Source organism: Sparus aurata, chromosome 6 (genome assembly GCF_900880675.1).
Source record: "Sparus aurata chromosome 6, fSpaAur1.1, whole genome shotgun sequence".
NCBI classification, from domain to species: domain Eukaryota; kingdom Metazoa; phylum Chordata; class Actinopteri; order Spariformes; family Sparidae; genus Sparus; species Sparus aurata.
This window is the reverse complement of record NC_044192.1, coordinates 4,296,512-4,319,463: the sequence shown is the minus strand read 5'-3', so window position 1 is coordinate 4,319,463 and position 22,952 is coordinate 4,296,512. Positions and strand designations below refer to the sequence as shown.

The 22,952-nt window shown below is 42.4% G+C and overlaps 1 protein-coding gene across 1 annotated transcript; it reads left to right on the top strand.

Annotated features, from left to right (window-relative positions):
* The first annotated feature begins 5,381 nt into the window (after window positions 1-5,381).
* LOC115583259 (butyrophilin-like protein 1) lies at window positions 5,382-22,136 on the top strand. The gene is made up of 7 exons (XM_030419910.1): window positions 5,382-5,700; window positions 7,135-7,461; window positions 15,853-16,131; window positions 16,292-16,393; window positions 17,386-17,460; window positions 17,861-17,914; window positions 22,032-22,136. The coding sequence occupies exons 1-7, from the start codon at window positions 5,634-5,636 to the stop codon at window positions 22,082-22,084; spliced, it is 957 nt and encodes a 318-aa protein (XP_030275770.1). The 5' UTR covers window positions 5,382-5,633; the 3' UTR covers window positions 22,085-22,136.
* Window positions 22,137-22,952: the final 816 nt, after the last annotated feature.

The following is a 22,952-nucleotide window of genomic DNA, read 5'->3' as shown; positions in this document are numbered from 1 at the left end:
AATCCAATGGGTTAGCTGAGAGAGAGCTGTGCACAGTGCCAAACATCTCATCGAGAAATCTCACAGAGACGGAACTGATGTTTTTCTCAATCTCCTAAATCTCAGAAAGCTTACTAACAAGAGACTGTTGCAAAAGTTATGCTATGACAGATCAAGTCATCCACTTCAACCTTTGATGGAAGGACAGACCGTCAGGCTGCAAATACCCCACATGGCTACAACCGAACAGGAGTGGTGAAGGAGATTTGCAAGGAGCCCAGGTCTACCTCATTCACACAGAGGGAAAGCTGCACAGGAGGAACTGTCGACACATTCTGCCTGTATCCGAGCCTGCTCCAGCACAGCTTGATCTTGGTGACACTGACCACCTGGACAGTGGACTTGGAACAAAAGACAACAACACTGGACAAAGACTTGAAACAGTGGACACTGAACAGCTCCAGGATGATGAAATACCTGTAGCTAAGCTGCCTTTGAACACAACTGAAAATATGTACAAGACACGCTCAGGTTGTGTTAGCAAACCAAATCCTAAGTACAGAGACTGAGTTCATCTGCCAGTTAAACATGCATAGCACATCGTTTAGATTAATTCAGGATGGTGATGAGCTAACACTCTGGTGTTTGAGTTTATGTTTCAAGTACGTTTACTTTTTATGGTCCTTGTTTCATGCTGGTTATTTATGGTTGACAATTATGTTATTTACATCTCGGCAGGGTGTTTATAAGTTTCATAATGATTTGATTTTCACCTTCATATGGCTGTCATTTTATTATATCTGCTAGATGCTGGTAATGATATAATCCCTGCTACATCTTTTTTTTTATTTTTTTTTTTTATTGGTGAAATTAGGTGAAAGACAAGGTGACATGGGGGACAAGTACATCATACCACGAGGATCGACGAATACAGATAGTGGACATACAGTACAGATAACAACAAAAAAAAAACAAAAAAAAACGAAACGACAAAAAGTTATTATCTGTAGAGGTAATATAGGTGTGTGTGTGTGTGTGTGTGCGTGTCTGTGTGTGAGTGAGTGTGCATGCCTGCAAGTGGCTGAGAGGCAGATACTATGGTATTATAAACGTATGTAGGTATAGATAGATGATACAATAAAAATAAATAAATAAAGTATAAATAAGAAAAGAGAAGGAGGAGGAAAGTGAAACTGAAGGAAAAAAAAAGGAAAAAAAAAAGAAAAAAAAGAAAAGAAAAGAAGAATAGATCAATAAGTTAAGTTGGGATTATAATAAACAAATTATATTATGTTGATGGTTATATATTGCAGAGAGGGGCGAAGTTGGACCGGGGTATCAGGAAGGCAAGTGAGGGGGCCCCCTAGCCGGCTCCCAGTAGCCCAGTTGGCAGCCCCAGCGGGAGACAGGCGAGGCGGTAGTGAAAAGGCCCCCCCACCCCCTTTTTTGTATCGTCTTATCTGTTGTTGTTGTTGTTGCTGTTCTTTTTGTTTATTGATTTATTGATTTATTTGTTTAGATTGTACCTTGGGCCGCTGCCGAACCCAAAGGTAGCTGCTGACCCGTTGCAAATCTAAACTGCTTTGCCAATTCCTGGTCTGGGCAACTTCCAGACCCTAGGGAGGAAGTCTGCCCGCTGAGGAGTGGGTTGTTTGTTTGTTTTGTTTGACTATTTGTTTTGAAAGAGAGGGGATGTGAGGTGGGACCCAGCCACCCAGCCCCACCCGCCCCCACCGAGGTACTGCCCTGCCCCAAGAGAACCGGACATAAAGCCCCTGCCCACGCCCACCTTCAACCATTCCAGTCCAGCCCCGCCCTCTCTCTTAAATTTATTATACAAATGTCATTGTCATGATTATTGTTAAAAAATGTAATAAAATTAATTAATAAACAAAAATAATAATAATAATAATATTAATGATAATAATAATAATAAATAAGTAAATAAAGCAAACAAAAAATAAATGAAGAGATATGATATATATGACATGGTAATAATAACAATTTTAGTACTGTCAGTAATAACAATCATAATCATAATATTCAGTCATTAATATTAATAAACACAATCAACAAAGTGAGCATAACATTAGTAATAGTTAGCACAGTAATATTCTTGTTAATAATGAAAATATTGACAATATAGTAATGATAATAGTATTAGTAGTAGAGGAAGAGCAAAAGAAATTTATGGCATACATGGATAAATAGTATGTGTGTTTGTGTTTGTTTGTTTTTGTGTGTGTGTGTGTGTGTGTGTGTGTGTGTGTTTGTGTGTGTGTGTGTGTGTGTGTGAAATTGTGATGTGTTTTGAGGTGTCAGGAATGTGCGCGGTACTGGTGCAGCTATAGGCCCATCGAGGAGAGGAATGGGGACCATCTGTCCGTAAAAGCTGTTATTTTGTTGTTATTGTAAGCAGTGATTTTTTCCATGGAGATGTGTTCCAAGAGAAGATTGATCCAGTGATTGATGTTGATTGAGTTTTTTGATTTCCAATTTAGGAGAATTGTTTTCTTAGCGACAGTGAAAGAGATGAGCAAGCTGTTTTTGTATTTGTTTGGTATGGTGATTGTTGAAGTGTCTCCTAGTAGGCAGAGCTGTGGGGATGAAGGGATTCTGCAGTCCAGTATGGTGGAAAGTTTTTTGTGATAGAGTTCCAGAAAGAGTGAACCGGTTGGCAAGCCCAGAGTGCGTGAAAGTAGTAATCTATTGTTCCTGTTGTGCATTGTGAGCAGATGTCTGTGGTTGCTAGTCCCATTTTGTACATTTTATATTGTGTGATATGTGTGCGGTGGATGGTTTTGTATTGGATTAACTGAAGGTTTGTATTAGATGTCATAGAAAATGTATTTTTATTCATATCTGTCCAGAGATCTGATGAGGGGGAAATGTTCAAGTCCGCGTTCCATTGAGATATTGGGAGTGTTATGGAATCATCTGATGCTAATAATAGTTTGTAGAGTTTGGAGGTTAGTTTATTTAAATTCCTAAATAGAGTTATGTTGTCAATTATTTCTGGGGGTTCAAGTTGGTTGTCATTTATATTAATTTTGGATTTGAGTATGGATTTGAGTTGTAAGTAATTTAAAATCCCTGCTATATCTGCTGTTTAGCTAGTTTATTAAGGTTATGGAGCATGAGCTAAGGAAAAGGGATGTAGATCATTTGCTATGTTAAGATCGGGTCGGTTTGAGCTATCACAGCCACCGTATTTATAATCAGTAAAGCTGCACATGCGTATACTTTGGGTACCTCATTGCATCCTTGATGTTACAGTTAATAGACCTGAGTTATGGTCAAACTTCAAGCTTATCATTATTCCAGTAAGCTTCCAACAATATTCATACATTAAAATTGGCTACACCATGCAGAGAACCGTGTTCAGTTAATTTAAAAAGTGTCATTTTGAATAGCAAAATGTGTGCAAAGCAGAAAATGTGTTTAAAGTTTTGGAGACTTGAGAGGAGGTTCTGCTCTCTGTGTGTCAGTTTGAATATATGTGCTATGCATGTCATTTTAGTGTGTTAGCAACTGGAGAAAACTAAACGTTCTCACACTGGCTCCTCCTGGGGGGGGCATGACTGACGGAGGGGGGCAAAGTGTAATCACAAAGTGTGTGTCTGTTAGAACACAGTCTATATGTTCTCCCAAGACTTAAATAGAGAATGAAGCAGGAAACCGTTGATCCCTTTTATGACACTTTAATCCAGTGTAAATATAAAACCATATGCAGTTCTGCACAAAGACAAAAATGTACATTATATTTTACAAGTTGTTAGATAACAAAGTAAAGTTTATGCAAAGCAAAGAAAAGTTGTCATCCGACGGTGCACATCTAATGTTTAGCAACAAACAGGAAGTCTAACCTCCAGAAAAAAGCTCATAAATACATTTTACGGTTGCTAAAATAACTTCCTATTTTTTCTAAAACCCCCCTTTTGTCAAAGCCACACGAAGATCAAAATGTTTTGCAAGAGAAACCAACTGTTGACTCACCATGCACCTGAAACCGCGTTTTGAACTTTCCTGTTTTAGTGATCAGTACAATGTTGCTGGCTCCATGTCTCCATATTTGGTAATCTCCAATGCCCAGCCATCAGATAGATGGTTTCTCTGCATGTAGTTTTATAGACATTTGTTTTCTTTCTTTTTACTGGTGTGTCTTTTTACAGGACATTGGTCTGTTGAGCGGTACAGTGTACACCTCCAGAAGTGGCGTGTTTGTGTGGTTAAGGGGTGTGTGTGGTTCTGGAATAAACCCAAACAATAACCGCCTTCAATAAACAGCTCACAATATGTTTGACCATAACACACAATCCGAAATAATAATCTAATCATCATTAGCATGAAAATACATGAAACATCATATACAGAAGTAATACACATGATATAATATCACATATATGTAAGTGACAACAAAGGAAATAGTCATAAGTGGCATAAATAGAACATAAATGACCATTTAAACCATCAGCTGTATTAGCTAACACTGCTAGAAATACACACTTAAGTACCAGATGATGGGCTGGGCGACACCGCACATTCTGGTATTGATCCGATTCCAAGTAAATACAGGGCCAGTATTGCCGATACCAGTACCGGTACTTTTTAATAATTAAGGAGGATGCATTATCAGATTGCTAAGTCTGAATGAATTTTCATTATCTTTAAGTGTTTTTGTGATTTTACCTTTAGATTATTAATAAGTTAAAAACCAGGACAGGATCTGGGCAAAGTTTATATGTGAATAGAAAAAACTTTATTATCTAACGTTTTTGTTCAGAAAAGAACAGAAACAAAACTACAAAAATCATATTACATATCATATTCAGTATATTTGTTTCAATTCCAGTAAATGTATTCATTTAAATACACGTTTTAATTGGATGAATGTATCAAGGTTATTAACCTTGTTATTATTATCATGGTCTTAACCTAATGTACACTTTCTGAGTCGGCTAACAAATGACAAATGACCAGTTGCACTTAGCAAATGAATATTAACTAATGCCGAAGATGACTAAAATATTATATTCACCACCATTATCTACCTGGATATTCTCTGCCAGACTGACTGGGTCTGTCAGGGTCAGGTGGGGGATTTCTCTCCTCTCTCTGTATCTTTAGTTCCTCGTTTTCTTTGGCATGATTTTTCATGTGCTTGAACAAATTTGTAGTGTTACCATTGTATTTTACTCCCTTCTTACAACAACTGATACAGGTTGCCGTCGTGTCATTTTCGGCCTGAAAATATAACCACGCCATATAGCACCTCCTCTTCCTCTCGCCCACTCTTCGACTCGTTTCTGTGTTTGCGTGCACGCTGCTTGTTGAGCTGCTTGCTTGCCTGCTTGCTGAGTGACGTGACGGTACAACATCCAATCCCAGGAGGAGGATGAGCTAAGCGTGCCTCTCCGCTCCGTGAGCAGGAGCATCTGAAACAGCGGATCCAGACAGCCAGGTCGTCACTTTACGGTTGGAAAACTTTGCTGCACGCCGCGGTCCACTGACACTTTATTGGGGACGTCAGACTACAAGTATCTCTGTCTAACGAGCAACGACAGTTAGCAGCAGGTTAGCTTCTCGCCGTCGTTCGCTAAAACATTGAGGAAGAAGTTCTGGTGTGAGGTTCGTCCTCCACCTTCATCTTCAACATGAGAACATCTCTGGATCTTTGTTTCTGTCTGCTGACTCTGTGTGGAATAACACCTGTACTGTACGGTAAGAAAGATGATCATCACCAGTACTTAACGATCTGTAACGTTCACTGTAGCGTTAAATAATCTTAAGTGTTCTATTTCGATTTAGCTGCGTGCGTTTCGGTTGTTGATCTGAGATGATGGATGTGATAAGATGCACATCTGGGGTGGGCGCATACGAAACTTTCGTGAACTCAGGACTTTGGCCAGCAGTGTGCACCTGCTGTCAAGCTTCCGGGTTTTTATTTCAATGGATGAGGTCGTTTTTCATGGAGATAGACTCGGAGCACGGAGGGGAGGGTGTGTTACAGGCGGTGAGACGGAAGTGGCAGGAAGCTGCGGTTTGCATCTTACAGGTTTGATGATGTCATCGCTGAAATAACCCTGAGGTTTCATCAGCCACACAAACTGATTTACAGTGGCAAGAAAAAGTATGTGAACCTTTTGGAATTTCACGGTTTTCTGAATAAATGTGTCATAAAATGACAACAATGTGTCCAAAATAAAAACATTACTTTTTTTTTTTTATCATATCTTTATCGAGAACAACCAACAAAACCTCATAGTGCTTGTGGAATAAGTATGTGAACCCTTGAGTTCATTACTTCAAAAAAGCTAATTGGAGTCAGGTTTTAGTACACCTGGAGTCTCCTTAAGATAATAAGTTTGGTGGTGTGGACTACAGCTACTTTGATTAAAAGATTTGCTCTGCACAAGAAGAACACGTTTATGTGAGCCATGCCTCGCCAGAGAGAGCTTGTAGAGGATCTACACTCAAGAATTGTTGATTTACATAAAGCTGGAAAGTGTTAAAGTTATTTCAAAGACCTTATAAATTCACCAGTCTACAATTAGGCAAACAATCTACAAATGGAGACACTTTGGGACTGTTGCTACTCTACCAAGAACTTGGCACCCAGTGACATGGGGAGGACAACACAGACTCATCAATGAGATAAAGAAACAACCCTGAATGACAAATGCCAAAGATTTGAAGGCATCATTGGAACTGGCTAACATCTCTGTTCATGAGTCACCAATACATAAAATGTTGAACAAGCAGGGTGTCTATGGCAAGAAACCACAAAGGAAGCCACTGCTTACTAAAAATAACATTGGTGCACGCCTGAAGTTTGCAAAAGTGCACATTCACTCCACAGCGGTATTGGCAAAATGTTTTGTGGACTGATGAAACTAAGATTGAACTATTTGGAAAAAACACACAGCACTACATCTGGCGTAGAAAGGGCACGGCATATCATCATGAAAACATCATCCCAACCAAGTATGGTTATAAATTCTAAGGGTTGACTTATTTTAAATGTTGAATGAGTGTGTTCAATAAAGACACGAAAGATCAGAATTCTTTTGTGTTATTTTAGTGTGTGTTTATGTTTTCACCTGACGGCTCTCTGTTGAACATATTGATTAAATTTACTTTGTTTTTCATGTCCAGGTGTCAAAGTGGTCGTGGAAGAAGACAGTGATGCTGTTTTACCCTGTTCACCCAGCACCAAGGAGGACATCACAGGAAAACTGTTTGACTGGAAGAAAGATGGTCAGAAGGAGGTGTTCTTCTATGATGCAGGCATTCATTACAATAACGGCCGCACAGGTCAAGATAAGCAGTTCAAAGGTCGAGTCTCACATTTTCAAGATCAACTGATGAATGGCAACGCCTCCATAAAGATCCAGAATACAAAGATGGCCGACAGCGGGATCTACAGATGCATTTTTCCACGTCTTCAGCCGAGTCAAACCTTCAACATTGAGCTTGTTGTTGGTGAGTATTTTCATTAAACAGTTAATTTGCTGTATGAAAAGATCTCCAGCTGTTGTTGTAGGTTTGACCGTCGTTTCTTCTGAGTCCTTTTAGTCTCCTGTTACAATCAGTTACACCTGTTGACACCTGATGATCTCTTACAGTTGTCATGCTGTCATTAATTATTGAATTTTAAAATAAAATCTACAATATCTTTCTAACTTAAAGATACATTTGAAAACCTTTGATTCTTAACGAGGTGATCAGGCCTAAAACTATTCAGCATCTATTTAATCGCAATCACAATGTGAAATGTATATTGATCCTTTTTTCTGTCAGTGTTGAGATGCTCTGTACATTACTACATCAGACTTGGCCGATCAGTTTCTCTGTTTGCACCATTTAAACACAATATTGCATTAAATATAGTTGTTTTTGGGAAAAGCTCTTTATCAGCCATTACAATGGCAACTACTCACACTGCACTGTTTACATCACCAAAGAAAGAGCCCGGTGAATAAATTCCTCCAGTCAGCATAGCCATCTCGTTGGCTTAAAGGTGGAATATGGAATATGAGCTGAACTCCGCCATCTAGTGTCTCAAGATCGTAGTCGCGACAACAAAAAGGTAATTCCAGCAGTCGGGTTGCCAGGTTTGGACAGGGCAGGAGGATTGAGCCGCCTCCGTTTCCTCCGTTTACTGGGTGTGGAGGTCGATGGGTCACGATCAGTATTCTCATATCTAGGATCAACGTGATATGATGAAAATAAGTATAGCAGAGGAGTTTGACCGACAGGTTACGTTAGCTAAGTTAGCAAGCGAGTTAGCTTACCGATCCAGGAGAAAGTTCGCCATTTCCGCGTGTGTTTTGATGCCGTGGAAATACTTTACCTGACTCCATCGAGCGTATGCTTCACCGATATTTACTCTGGTTTTTGCTCTTCTCCGGTCACTCAGCTGCTGGGACAGATAACGCACCGTTCGCTGGGGCTCTGAAGAGCTTGCAGACTCCGCCATTTTACCCGGTGTCAGCCGAGCTGTGCCGAGCATTGCTGAGGTTGCGAAATTGGCAACCCGCAATGCCGGCCGCTATTTGGCTGGTACGATGTAAACAGGAAGTCATTGTCGAACCCGTCAACATTTCTTAAATTATTTATTTCAGACTAAATATAATTTTTCAAGGAAACGCATTACTTTTAATCTGCGCCCCTCTAAACGCCCCGTGGATGTATTATTTTTGAAAAAATATAGCTTTTAATAAGCATATTACATATTCAACCTTTAAATTATTATTATTATTATCGGTTTGTTTGAGTCGTGCAGATCTAATATTAAGTGAAGTGGTGTGACGTTTTGTTTTTTTGTTTTGTTTGTCTTTTGGCCTTGATATGGCTACCAACTGAGCTGAACGCTGTGTGATATTTTAAACAGGAGTAAGAGGACTGTACATCTCTAGTTATTAGAGCCCGACCGATTTGTCGGTAGGCTGATATTAGGCATTTTCCAAACTATCAGTATCCACATTTATAATGGCCAATAAATACATTTTTAAAAAATAAAATAAAAACGGACGAAACACCCTTCAACCATGTTATGAGTGTTGGGGTTGCAAAGTTTGTCCACCAGAGGACACTCTACAACAGGGGTGCCCAATATGTCGATCGTGATCGACCGGTAGATAGCAAAGGTAGTGCGGGTAGATTGCGTGACATTCTAATTAATCTTTTTATATTAAGCAGTAGCTGAATGAATGAATGAATGAATGAATGATTCTCCAAAAGGCCAAGTCGAGTCTATGCCACCTGATTGATGCACAGGACGGCCAGTCTGAGATCTCTTCTTGTAGGGTTGCTGGTCACCATGCATGTGCAAACATACTAGCTCCTGCAAAACACAAGCGAGCTAAGTGTCCTGGTTAGCAGCTTCAATTGATATCAACAAAAGAAGGGATATAAAAAAATGTGCATTTATCTGATGAGTCAAACTACCATCGCTATTCCAAAAAGGGGAATGTTGAGTCACTTTCGAACTGTGCATAAAAAGTACGACACTGACTTCCCTCCGAAAAGTGAGCTGAGAAAGAGAAAGGTGAGGGAACTAAAATCACAGCTAATCGGACAAAAGTTGTTTTTCACACAGCGGAATTCACAAGTAAAGGCCCACACCAAAGCATTGTTACGGGTGAGTCACTCTATCATTAAGCATAAAGGCAGGAACACACCGGCCCAACCGTTGGACGTCTGAAACATTTGGGGAGGCTCGGACGAGGTCGGGAACAAATCTGTTCAGTGTGTTCAGCTGCGTCGGAAGCTTTCGAAGCCACACGGACGTTGTCAGCGGTGTGTTCAATGCAAACTTTCTGTCGAACGGGTCAGACGAGAGGCAGCAGAGTGGTCGGATAAAGGCAGTTGGACAACTGGGCGGTGTGTTCCTGCCTTTAGTCCTTCCTTATTAAGTCTGTATTCTTTTGGAGAAAACATTTAGCAGCAGAAGCAGTGCAAGCTATCCTTTCTGTTTAAGTACATCAGCAAGCTTCTTTTCATTTTTTCAGCATTGACTAAGACTCTGTTACAAAAGTCATGTCGACACTCTCCCATCTTTGTTTTTGGGAAATGTGTCACTGCTTTTTTATTTGAAATGGTCCTCTGTGAACTTAGTCTCATCTCACTGTGGCAGTTAGAAGAGATGTCAGTCAGCCTTTAGTCCTGATGTTGTGTCACTGGGCTGCTGATGAAATATTTTAAAACTGCATCTGAAGAGAGAAGTATATGTGACCACTGCATGTTACCTTTTAATAAAAAAAACAAAAACAAATAGATGTTTGTTGTGTGCTATACATAGACATAGACTAATATAGACTAACAATAAAAATGTGATGAGATTCATTCAACTTTATTGTCATTTCAATGCAATTCAGTCTAACCAGAGTGCAGTGTATATATTTTTGTCTATGAATGATATGTGAAAGCTGAGGTGTGGAGTATTAACAGTAATACACTTTAACTGCACTTTAACGCTGATGTAACTTTAACAAACATAAACTGTGACACAATACACCGAAGGCTTACAACGAGCCTGTTACAGAGGGGATGGAAAACTAACACTATTTTAACTGACACTGAAGCAGTAAAGACACCTGTAATAACACCTGAACAGGCCTAACGTTAACTTTCCAAACGTCCCTGATGAATTTCAGGTGGAGTAACATTAACACACGTCGACTCAGTTATTTATTGATTATTAAACGATGCTGCTATCGTCCGAAGTAAGCTAGCAAGCTAACACTCTGCTCCAACAACGGTAACTACGATCATTAAACTATTAATTCCATTCGCTTCATCACATTGACGTTACTGTACCTCTATCTTCTTCACTTTTTTCTTCCTCTTCTTTCCTTCTTTTCCTTCACTGGGCGCCGGATGGTTTCAGTCTTTTGGACCTTCTGGTGCCGTTACAGTATCATGAATCTCTCTCTGGGTCTCGGTCCAGTCAGATTCAGGCAGCTCGCCTCTCTCCGCCCCTCACAGAGGACAGGTCTTGACCCCGCCCCCGCACGGAGGACAGGTCTTGACCCCGCCCCCTCGCAGAAGACAGGTCTTGACCACGCCCCCTCACAGAAGACAGGTATTGGCCCCGCCCCCTCACAGAAGACAGGTCTTGACCCCGCCCCCTCACAGAAGACAGGTCTTGACTCCGCCCCCTCACAGAGGACAGGTCTTGACCCCGCCCCCCTCACAGAAGACAGCTTTGGAGAGACATCGCAGACTGCGAGTGTTTCTCACTGCAGTTAGAGTCTACAGACACCAGCGATACAGCCCAGATGTGTATTTTTATTCAGATGGTGTTTACAGATTTGACTGAAGAAGACGAGCTATTAAAATTACTTCTCATGAAAGAACGCACGCAGGTAGAGTTCATTTTGAAGGCATTCAAAAACTTTACGGACGAAGCCACCAGCTCCCAGTGTGTAAATGTGTGCAGTATTGATGGCTGTTTGTTGTGCATTACTGCTGTCAGTTTTTATGTGCAATACCAAGGGTTACATTACTGTCTCAATATCAGTTATGCATTGTGTTCTATAAAGTATACTTATTGTTTGTACAAATGAATAGATGTATACTATTTTTTACGTAGGTAGATCATTTTGACCTGCTCATTTTGAAAGTAGCTCGCAAGCTAAAACAGTGTGTGCATCCTTCTCTACAACGTCCGTTAGCAACACTCTTGTTTAGAACGCCACAAACCCTATAATATATTTTGATGTTCCTCTGTTCTGTTGAGACAATAAAACAAACAAATTTTGGATTTGGATTTTTATATATATATATATATATATATATATATATATATATATATATATATATATAGATAGATATATAGATATATATATATAGATATAGATATAGATATATATATATATATATAGATATATATATATATATATATATATATATAAATAAAAATCCTTTATCAGTCGGGCTCTATTATCTGTCTCAGATTCTTAGCCTCTGTAAAAAAAAAAAAATGCAGCTTCTGAAATCTCAAGATATAAAACAAAACCAGATGAACCATGACTGCTCTCTTGACTTGTTTCAGTGTGTATATGTAAAAATATTTTCTCATGGGTTTTTCTTCTTTCTTTCCTAACAAGCTGACAATAACCTGCAAGTTTTCCTTCTGCCTGCCTACAGGATCTTCTCTGTCTCTTCTTGGTGGAAGAGCTGCAGCTCTTCTTCTGCTTACTAACCAGTCTGCCTGTAATCTCAGCTCAGGTGTTTAATACAGTTGCTGATGCTCCTGCACGCTCCAACCACTCCTGCTTTCTCTTGTAAACAGACAACAGTTCAGTGTCACCACATAATTTAGATATAATGAATGTATTTATTTACCACCAAATTCTGCAAAGCTTATTTTATATGCTGCAGTGTTTACATGTTTGTAACTGCATGTCTTTATGTTCTTCTTCTCTGTTTTACATGCTGCCAGCAGCAGGACTCTGGTAGGTCACCTGTATACGAAACACTGTGAATTTGTTGTATTCTCAGACACAGTGACCCATTCACAGAAATACTGCTGCATAGTGTGACTAGAGGCTAATTTTACCTTTGTACAGAGCCATGCTAACTGTTTCCCCTGCTTACAGTCTTCATGCTAAGCTACGCTAACCAACACTAACTGCTGCTTGTAGAATTAATCTTCTTAATCTACAACATGGCAAAAAAAAAAGTAAATGGGAAGCTGATGAGTGGAGTGCTGCCTGATTACTTATTCCTGCTGATTCTTACTCATCTTGTCATCAATTTAATTAGTAGATGATAGTTTAAGAATGCAGCTCCTCATTAAATATGTGGCCTTTGTTGTGTGAATTAGCGCCTCTGTTCATGTTGAAAAATTAATCCAGTAATAACATGTTGACAATGACATGACAAGTTCATAATATCGCCTGTTCATGTCACAAAAATTTATCTTCTCATTTATCTTTCAGAACGGCTCTTGAGAGACCGATCAGGAGAAATCCCAGGTGAGTGATGATGTCACTGATCTCTGTACCTGTAAGGTGTGCTACAGCTCTCTGTGCCTCAGTATCATTTAAAGGTTCTGATACAGTAACTCCATGTAGACGTGTTGTTCTCACAGTGCAGCAGGTTGACAGGATCCGGATGAATTCATATATTGAATATATAAAGCAGCTTTGATTTGCTTCTCTTACCATAACGATCCCCACTGTTGTTTAACATTTGAAGCATTTGTACCTCCCTCTGAAAATGCGTTATTTAATCCCTGACTTCTTTCTGAATCATCGCTGTAAACACTAAGCAGATTTAGATATCTCATCGATGTACAGTGCTTCTTTAAAGACAGAAGGATTATTAGGCGGTGAGTCCTGATCGTGATGATGTTACTGATCTCTACATCTGCAGTGTTTATCAGCTTTTATCTGATTTACTTGATATTGTTCTTTGAGTCCAACAGCCCTCTTATAGAATATTTCATTGTTATAACTCCCAAATGCTTTTCCTGTTAACACGTGAGTTTGCTTTGATAGCATCCTTCAGCTCACCTGTATTGTTGGCTCTGGTGTCTCTCATCTTCCTCTTGAGAAACCACACAGATTCTCTAAGGGGTTCAGGTCAGGTGAGTTCAAGCACAGTGATACAAACCAGTTACTAGTGCCATGAGCCAAGTCCTGCTGGACTACTAACTGGTTTGCTGACCATTGTATTACTGTGCTTGAACTCCCCTGACCTGAACCCCTTAGCGAATCTGTGAGGTTTGTCAAGAGGAAGACGAGAGACTCAATAATACAAACAAAACACTTTTGAAATTACTTTCCAGAAAATAACAACTTTTCCATGATAATCTATTTATTTAGATGTTCCTGTCAGTTCTCTTATATGCTGCTGCTTCTTTACAGGCTTTTGCACTGAAACTCTCACCAGCAGCATTTTGAATGATCACTTAAAGCTGTTTTGAATCCTGAGCTTGAGATGCTGTTGTGTTTGCTCAGTCTGATCCAGGACAGTGTGTTTAAATGAAGGTATTGTGTCTAAAGTTTTGAATATAACACACTCTGGGGCACAAAGTTGTAGCACACATTGCAGATGGAGAAATCAGTGACATCATCATGACATCAGATTTCTCCACTGGTTTTTCTTTTACTAGTAGTGACAAGAAACTTTTCTGTGATTACTAAAGTTTGATCAAAATTGAGTTGTGATTCATATTTGATTTCCACTTCATCTCTGTAAAAAGTGATTTTCTGGCCACATTCCTTGTAAAGAAACAGAATGAGGCAGTTTCACATTTTATAACATACAGACCTGCAGACTGCAGTCAGGACAGGATGAGGTGAAGACATCAGCACTAACAACAATCACCAGATAGAAAGGTTGGACTGCTTTCCTGATGTAGAGCTGTTTCCTGTTCCCCTGAGAGGAAGAGACGATCTCTTTGGCTAAGAAACAAGTTCTGTGTCGATGTTTCTGTCACTCTGTAACAGAGTCATATATGTTAGTTTAAAGTGGAACATAGCAGAAGATTTAGTGACACACTTTTGAGACTTGAATCAAGCCGGCAGATGTTGATAGCTGCTTCACCTACAAGCTCACATCAGTTTAACTGAAAGTTAAATTCTTCTTTTGTTTTTTTTTCTTTGAGAAAAATTGTAGTGTTTGTGGTTGAGTCTATTAAAATGGGCCCAGAAAAGTCATCAGCTGTTATTAATCATAATCACTCAGACGAAGTTAAGATGCTACAAAGAACATTTGATCCACTCAACTTTCTATAATCACCTTAATTGATTGTTCAAGTTGCTGTATGTATATTTCTGAGCCAGCAGATTTGGTCACATTTTCAAAAACCCACCAAAGTAGTTTGTGTTCCTCTGATTCATCACAGAAAAATAAGAGCTGTAGAAATCATTGGAACTGAAGACTGACATGATAAACATGTCAAGTGTTTGTAAAGTGTTGCCCCTGACTGTATTACATCTAAACAGTCATTAAAATACTGTTACGGCCCTCAGCCCTTGGCTGTGTCCTGTGTGTAGTGGGCGTGGCTGTGTCTGTGTTGCAGGTTGCAGTGGATGGCTGATAGGGAGCACCTGTGCCTGGCTCTGCAGCTGATTTAAGCCTGCTGGTTCAAGTCCTCGCTCTCTTCCTCAGGAATCCACACCCTGCTGCTGCTGCTTTGTTTTGTTTTATTCTGTTCTGTTCTACACCGGACAACATGCACCCCACATTTGACATTGCATACAAGCACACTCCTACACCACTGACATACACTTCCACACTCCATTGTACATTCAATTTGTGTTATAGTCAATAAATATTAACTGCCTTGTTTGATCGTGCGTCAAATACCCATGTTTTGTTGCGGCCTTGGAGCCAGTCGTAACAATATGTTTCTGAAAGCATTTTAGAAATGAAACGGGCTGCGTGCTGACAGAATGTGGTTCATAGTTGCACCATCTGGTTTAGACAGTTTGATCACAGGATACAAAAGAGACGGGCAGCTTTCTCTCCTCCTCAAGATCTGACTGAACTCTGTGTGTCTGTGGATCAACAGTCTGTAGTTGATGTGAAATCTGACGGATGAAGTGTTTTGCTGGAAAGAAGCTGAGGTGTCTGTGGGTGCAGGCAGGATAGAGAGAAGTTTAACATTGTTCATTTGTGTCACTTCCAACATTGTAGTGACACAAAGCAGGTTGTAAATCTAGTGTGAGCCTCACATTGTGCTTCTCTGCTTCTCTGCTGTCTTCTCTCTATAACACAGTGTGTTTCAGTCAGTGAAGGATAAAAACAACATGCCATGATTTCATCACTGGTGCCTCAGTTACACTTAATGTCTCACAGTCCAGTAGTAAATGCTGTTCTGCCCTTAATAAGCTGTTGTTCATATGATGTTCACAGGTTCATCTCCAAAGCCCCTCATCACCACACTGGATCAAACACAGGACTGGTCTCTGCTGCAGTGTGAAGTTCAAGGAGCTTCTCCAAAACCTAAAGTGGAGTGGCAGGACAGCTCTGGAAACATCCTTCCTGCTGAGGAGCCTCAGGTCTCAGAGAGAGGAGGTCGTTACTACGTAACCATCAAGACTATTGTGACCAAGACAGGACGCTACCGCTGTGTGGTCACTCAGGAGGAAATTAGCCATCAGATTCATTCTGAGACCTTCGTGTTTATCAGTGGTGAGATTTCTGTCTTGATGGTTTACTCATCAAATAATTTTCACCGTTCACTAGTAATTAGATTTACATGTATTTATTGTTTCTGCTGATGATCAGGGTAATGTACATGACATGCAGTAACGTTTTGAGTTTTACATGAACTTTTTCTGATGTATTTCAGAGCACAAATCCACAGAAGTAGAGCAGTGGAGGACGGCAACTATACTCCTTGGTGTGCTGGTTGCTGTTTTACTTCTGGTTGTTGCTGTAGTGTGCTGTATATGTACGTTTATATCATATATTACACCAACATATCCATCATGTTCGGACATCAACATTACAGAAACATTGTGTGATATGATCACATCCACAAAGGTTGTTTTTGTCTCCTCAGATTTGAACCCTTCTGTTTATTTACATCTGGTTTTAATACTGACTGATTGAAGTTAATCACATAATTCACTGAAGTTCCATCACACACTCACTAATGTTCATCGTATAGTTCACAAGTGTACATTTGAAAGTGGAGGCTCTACACCTTGAAGCTTTCTGCTGATGAACATTAAGACAAACAAAAAGACTCATCTGGATACAAATTAATAACTTTTAAAGAGGCACTATGTTGTTTTGAAGAAATTGAAACTCAGAATTTTAATATTTACAATATTAATGAGGTAATAATAAAAACTCAGAAATATTTAAGACTGTTTGAATGTTAAAAGATGGCAGGGTCCGCCACATATAAACAAAGTAAAACAGTATGAATTTGTTTCTTCAGTTTATTCAGTCATGAAAACAAATCAGTCAATGAAGATCTTTCTCTTCTGATTTAAAGTTCTATAACTACAGAATGCTCCTTTAATCCAGTTTATCATTTAATGATGGCTGATTGATTCCACTGTTACATGTCTAATTGTGGAGTTAAAGTCAGGAGGTGGTTAGCTTAGCTTAGCTTAGCTTAGCTTAGCTTAGCTTAGCTTAGCTTAGCATAGAGACTGGAAGCAGGAGGAAACAGACTAAAGTTAGAAATACACCTTCCAGCAGCAGGCTGACTGTTTCACTCTGTTTATGGGTTTAATGCTAAAGCTAGGCTAATGGTTTCTGATTCCATCAGATTCCATATTAATAATGAATGAATTGATGAGTTTATGAAGCCAAAGAGCTGAACATGTTCTGGTATCAGCTCTGTGACTCTCAGCTGTTGGTGCTTATTAGTTGACTCTGACTCTGAAAGTTGACTTTCTGTAATATTAACTTTCGTTTTGTTTTCTGAAGATTTACTGCGGAAAAAACATCCCCCAGATGATCTAGAGTATGGCTTACCAGATATGTCACCTCTCAACAACAATGGTTTGTAACAAATTACATTTTCTCCACCTCTTCAAAACTGCTGACAATCACCAATGAAGTTTTTTCTCCTCCTCCACTTTCTGATATGTTCCCTTTACTCACAGATACATTTTATTTCTTGGTGTCTCCTTTGTTAAGTGACTTCAGTATCTAGAAAGCACTATATGTTTAATGTTTCATCATTATTATTTACATAACATATATTTGTAACTGTAACTTTTCTGAATAAATTGTATTTTTCTGAGTAGTTTATTACAGAATACTTTTACTTGAGTAGATTGTCAGCTGGTCCCAGGTCTGCTGATGCTCTGTTATCTACCACATGACATGAAGCAGGATAATGGCTGAAGCTACAGCAGCAGGATGACTGTCAAATAACACTCACTGCTAATATTTACAGCCCAAAGGATTCCACTGAATGCAGAGGATCAGAGATCAATTGAGACAGACAGCAGTAAGTATGAACTCTCTCTCTTCATCTTCTTGCTGTAGTATGTTGGTGTTCTAGTTTTCTGTCTGTTGTAGTGAAGAACGTTCTCAAATTGTTGTAAATAACTATCCATCCATCCATCCATTTTCATCCGCTTATCCGGGGCCGGGTCGCGGGGGCAGCTGCCTGAGCAGGGACACCCAGACTTCCCTCTCCCCGGATACTGCCTCCAGCTCTTCCGGGAGGACCCCAAGGCGTTCCCAGGCCAGCTGGACGACATAGTCACACCAGCGTGTCCTGGGTCTTCCTCGGGGCCTCCTCCCGGAGGGACATGCCAGGAACACCTCCCGAGGGAGGCGTCCCGGGGGCATCCGAAACAGATGCCCGAGCCACCTCAGCTGGCTCCTCTCGATGTGGAGGAGCAGCGGCTCTACTCTGAGCTCCTCCCGGGTGACAGAGCTCTTCACCCTATCTCTAAGGGAGCGCCCTGCCACCCTGCGGAGTAAACTCATTTCGGCCGCTTGTATCCGGGATCTTATTCTTTCGGTCATGACCCAAAGTTCATGGCCATAGGTGAGGGTCGGAACGTAGATTGACTGGTAAATCGAGAGCTTCGCCTTTCGGCTCAGCTCTCTCTTCACCACGACGGACCGATACAAAGACCGCATTACTGCGGCCGCTGCACCGATCCGTCTGTCAATCTCACGCTCCATCCTTCCCTCACTCGTGAACAAGACCCCAAGATACTTAAACTCCTCCACTTGAGGCAGGAACTCTCCTCCCACCTGGAGGGAGCAGGCCACCTTTTTCCGGTCGAGAACCATGGTCTCGGATTTGGAGGTGCTGATTCTCATCCCAGCCGCTTCGCACTCGGCTGCAAACCGCCCCAGGACATGCTGGAGGTCCCGGCTCGAAGGAGCCAACAAGACCACATCATCCGCGAAAAGCAGAGATGAGATCCATTGGCTCCCGAACCAGATCCCCTCCGGCCCGTGGCTGCGCCTAGAAATTCTGTCCATAAAAGTAATGAACAGAACCGGTGACAAAGGGCAGCCCTGCCGGAGTCCAACATGTACTGGGAACAGGTCTGACTTACTGCCGGCAATGCGAACCAAGCTCCTGCTCCGGCAGTACAGGGACCGTACGGCCCTTAACAGAGGACCCCCGACCCCGTACTCCCGGAGCACCCCCCACAGTATGCCACGAGGGACACGGTCGAATGCCTTCTCCAAGTCCACAAACTCCCATGAACCCTCGAGCACCCTGCGGAGGGTATAGAGCTGGTCCAGTGTTCCACGGCCAGGACAAAAACCGCATTGTTCCTCCTGGATCCGAGGTTCGACTATCGGCCGAATTCTCCTCTCCAGTACCCTGGAATAGACTTTCCCGGGGAGGCTGAGGAGTATGATCCCCCGATAGTTGGAACACACCCTCCGGTCCCCCTTTTTAAGTAGGGGGACCACCACCCCGGTCTGCCAGTCCAGAGGCACTGTCCCCGACTGCCACGCGATGCTGCAGAGACGTGTCAGCCAAGACAGCCCCACAACATCCAGAGACTTGAGGTACTCAGGGCGGATCTCATCCACCCCCGGTGCTATGCCACTGAGGAGCTTACGGACTACCTCAGTGACTTCGGCTTGGGTGATGGATGGGTCAACCTCTGAGTCCCCAGCCTCTGCTTCCTCTATGGAAGGCGTGTCAGCGGGATTGAGGAGATCCTCGAAGTATTCCTTCCACCGCCCGACGATGTACCCAGTCGAGGTCAACAGCTCCCCACCTCCAACAGTGTTGGTGGAGGACTGCTTCCCCCTCCTGAGGCGCCGGATGGTTTGCCAGAATTTCTTCGAGGCCGACCGGTAGTCCTCCTCCATGGCCTCCCCGAACTCTTCCCAGACCCGAGTTTTTGCTTCCGAGACTGCCTGTGCTGCCGCACGCTTGGCCTGCCGGTACCCGTCAGCTGCCTCAGGAGTCCCCTGGACCAGCCAGGCCCGGTAGGACTCCTTCTTCAGCTTGACAGCAACCCTTACTTCCGGGGTCCACCACCGGGTTCGGGGATTGCCGCCGCGACAGGCACCGGAGACCTTACGGCCACAGCTCCGGACAGCCGCGTCAACAATGGAGGTGGAGAACATGGTCCATTCGGACTCAATGTCCCCAGCCTCCCTCGGGATCTGGTCAAAGCTCTCCCGGAGGTGGGAGTTAAAGATCTCCCTGGCAGAGGGTTCTGCCAGACGTTCCCAGCAGACCCTCACGATACGTTTGGGTCTGCCAGGTCTGTCCAGCTTCCTCCCCCGCCAGCGGATCCAACTCACCACCAGGTGGTGATCAGTTGACAGCTCAGCCCCTCTCTTCACCCGAGTGTCCAAGACATACAACCGGAGGTCAGATGACACGACCACAAAGTCGATCATTGATCTCCGGCCTAGGGTGTCCTGGTGCCACGTGCACATATGGACACCCTTATGCTTGAACATGGTGTTTGTTATGGACAAGCTGTGACTAGCACAGAAGTCCAGTAACAAAACACCACTCGGGTTCAGATCGGGGAGGCCGTTCCTCCCAATCACACCCCTCCAGGTAACACTGTCATCGCCCACGTGGGCGTTGAAGTCCCCCAGGAGAACGACGGAGTCCCCGGTTGGAGCACTCTCCAGTACCCCTCCCAGGGACTCCAAGAAGGCTGGGTACTCTGCACCGCTGTTCGGCCCATAAGCCGAGACAACGGTGAGAGTCCTATCCCCGACCCGAAGGCGCAGGGAAACGACCCTCTCGTTCACCGGGGAGAACTCCAACACATGGCGGCTGAGCTGGGGGGCTATAAGCAAGCCCACACCAGCTCGTCGCGGGCAACTCCAGAGTAGAAGAGAGTCCAGCCTCTCTCAAGGAGTTGGGTTCCAGAGCCCAGGCTGTGCGTGGAGGTGAACCCGACTATTTCTAGCCGGTACCGCTCAACCTCCCGCACCAGCTCAGGCTCTTTCCCCCCCAGTGAGGTGACATTCCATGTACCCATGGCTAGAGTCACCATCCGGGGATTGGGCCACCGGGGCCCCCGCCCACGACCGCCACCCATATCCCTCTGCACCGGCCCCTTCTGAACCCTCCCGCGAGTGGTGAGCCCACGGGAGGGCGGGCCCACGTTGCTCGTTCGGGCTGCGCCCGGCCGGGTCCCGTGGGCAGAGACCCGGCCACCAGGCGCTCGCCTGCGAGCCCCAACCCCAGGCCTGGCTCCAGGATGGGGCCCCGGTGACGCCGATCCGTGCGACGTGCACGTCCTTGGTCTTGTTGTATTCATCAGGGGCGAGTGAACCGATATATAGTTATTATTAAATAAATAACTATTTAATATCAATTATTCTGATTATTAAATTAAGTTCTTTTGTTCTCTAACCCTTTTACTTCTACCTGAGTACTTATGTTTGGTTACTCTAACACTGAACATGTATCAGTGATTCTGGAGTGAACTGTCCCTTTGAGCCAGTTAATCATCTGACATGAGATTCTTCACATTAACTCTCTGACTGATTCCTAAAAGCCAGCTGGCTGCAGGAAGGGACGGAAATACAGGATGTTGACCAGTTTTCAGATCTGTAGGTTTAATACTTCTGGTCTGAATGTTGTAGGACTGAATATGTCAGGCTGTAACCTTTAAAGGGACAGTTCAACTGTATTAGCTTTCTGTCACAGAGAGACTGATGGCTGATTGATTCCACTGTTGCATGTCTGTCTCCATCAGATTCCATATTAATAATGAATGAATTGATGAGTTTATGAAGCCAAAGAGCTGAACATGTTCTGGTATCAGCTCTGTGACTCTCAGCTGTGATTGCTCAGTGATCAGTATTAACAGTTAAGTCTTAAAATAGATGTTTATAATAATCCTGACAGGAAGTGATGGAAGCTGAAATCATGACATCATTAAATGTGAGTCAGTGATTTAACAGGATTTGTGTTTGGTGTCGAGTTCAGAGTCTTTAAAACACACTGACTGAAACCAGTCAGATAAATCTTCCACTCTCCATTACTGACTGTTAGAAAACAGACTGTTGAAAGAAGAAACAAACATTAAAATCTTTTGTTGTCCAGCAAAATCTGTTTAATATAAAGCTCGACTCTACATAATGCATATGTTTGTGTTCTGCAGGTTTCCTTGGCTCACAAGATGGTGATGATCTTCCCCTTGGACGTGTGTTATAGAGGCCTCCAGCCTGGCCTGTGTGTGTGTGTGTGTGTGTGTGTGTGTGTGTGTGTGTGTGTGTGTGTGTGTGTGTGATGTGCAGGTGGATTGTAGAAATCCAGGCCTTGTTTTAGTTCCTTCCACCGAGGACGGTTTGATGTCACTGTCTGTCTGTGTGTTGGCTGATTTGTCAGCAGACGCAAAAACAGTTCTCATGAAACTCAGATGGAGGATGTGTCTCGGCCCAGAATGGACCCCATTAACTTTTGGTGGATCTGTATGAAGAGATGGATTCAACATGTTTTTTCTCACTTTCTTAAACATTGTATGTTTTTTGACATCTGTGTTAATTTCTCAGGGAATAATGTGGATCAGGTGTATTTAGGCAGCTGGTATCTACGTTTTCAAATGTTTTGAATCCAAAGGATTTTGAATGTATTTATATAATTAACTTGCCTTTAAATGTTTGGACGTGTGTCACCCAACTGATTTTATTCAGATCAATAATTGATTTTCTGACTTGTTCGATGCTCCTTTTGGGGATAAACAAGGTGAAAACCTTTCTCCAGCTCATTTTGTATTAGACTTTTGGCTTTATTTTTGTCAACCAAAGTTGTCACATTTGTGTATATATACAGGAATAATGTTTTCGTTTTCTTCCACTTTTTGCGTGAGGGTCGCGGGGATGTTACCGCTTTTATCCCCCTTTTTCAGGGGGTTGCAGGGGTAACTGGAGCCAAATCCAGTTAACTCTATGGTTAGTTAACTGGACCAGTTAACACCCTGAATGAGTCACCAGCTCATCTCAGGACCCTGTGTGCCAACTGCACATCAGGAGCAATATTGGGGTCCAGTATCTTGCTCAAGGATACTTCGACATGTAGCTCA

Excerpts from the sequence above, each read along its gene's own strand:
- LOC115583259 (XM_030419910.1), top strand. The coding sequence starts at position 5,634 with ATGAGAACATCTCTGGATCTTTGTTTCTGTCTGCTGACTCTGTGTGGA. Across the intron at positions 5,701-7,134 it reads AATAACACCTGTACTGTACG|GTGTCAAAGTGGTCGTGGAA; the intron begins GTAAGAAAGATG and ends TTTCATGTCCAG. Across the intron at positions 17,461-17,860 it reads GTCACCTCTCAACAACAATG|CCCAAAGGATTCCACTGAAT; the intron begins GTTTGTAACAAA and ends TAATATTTACAG.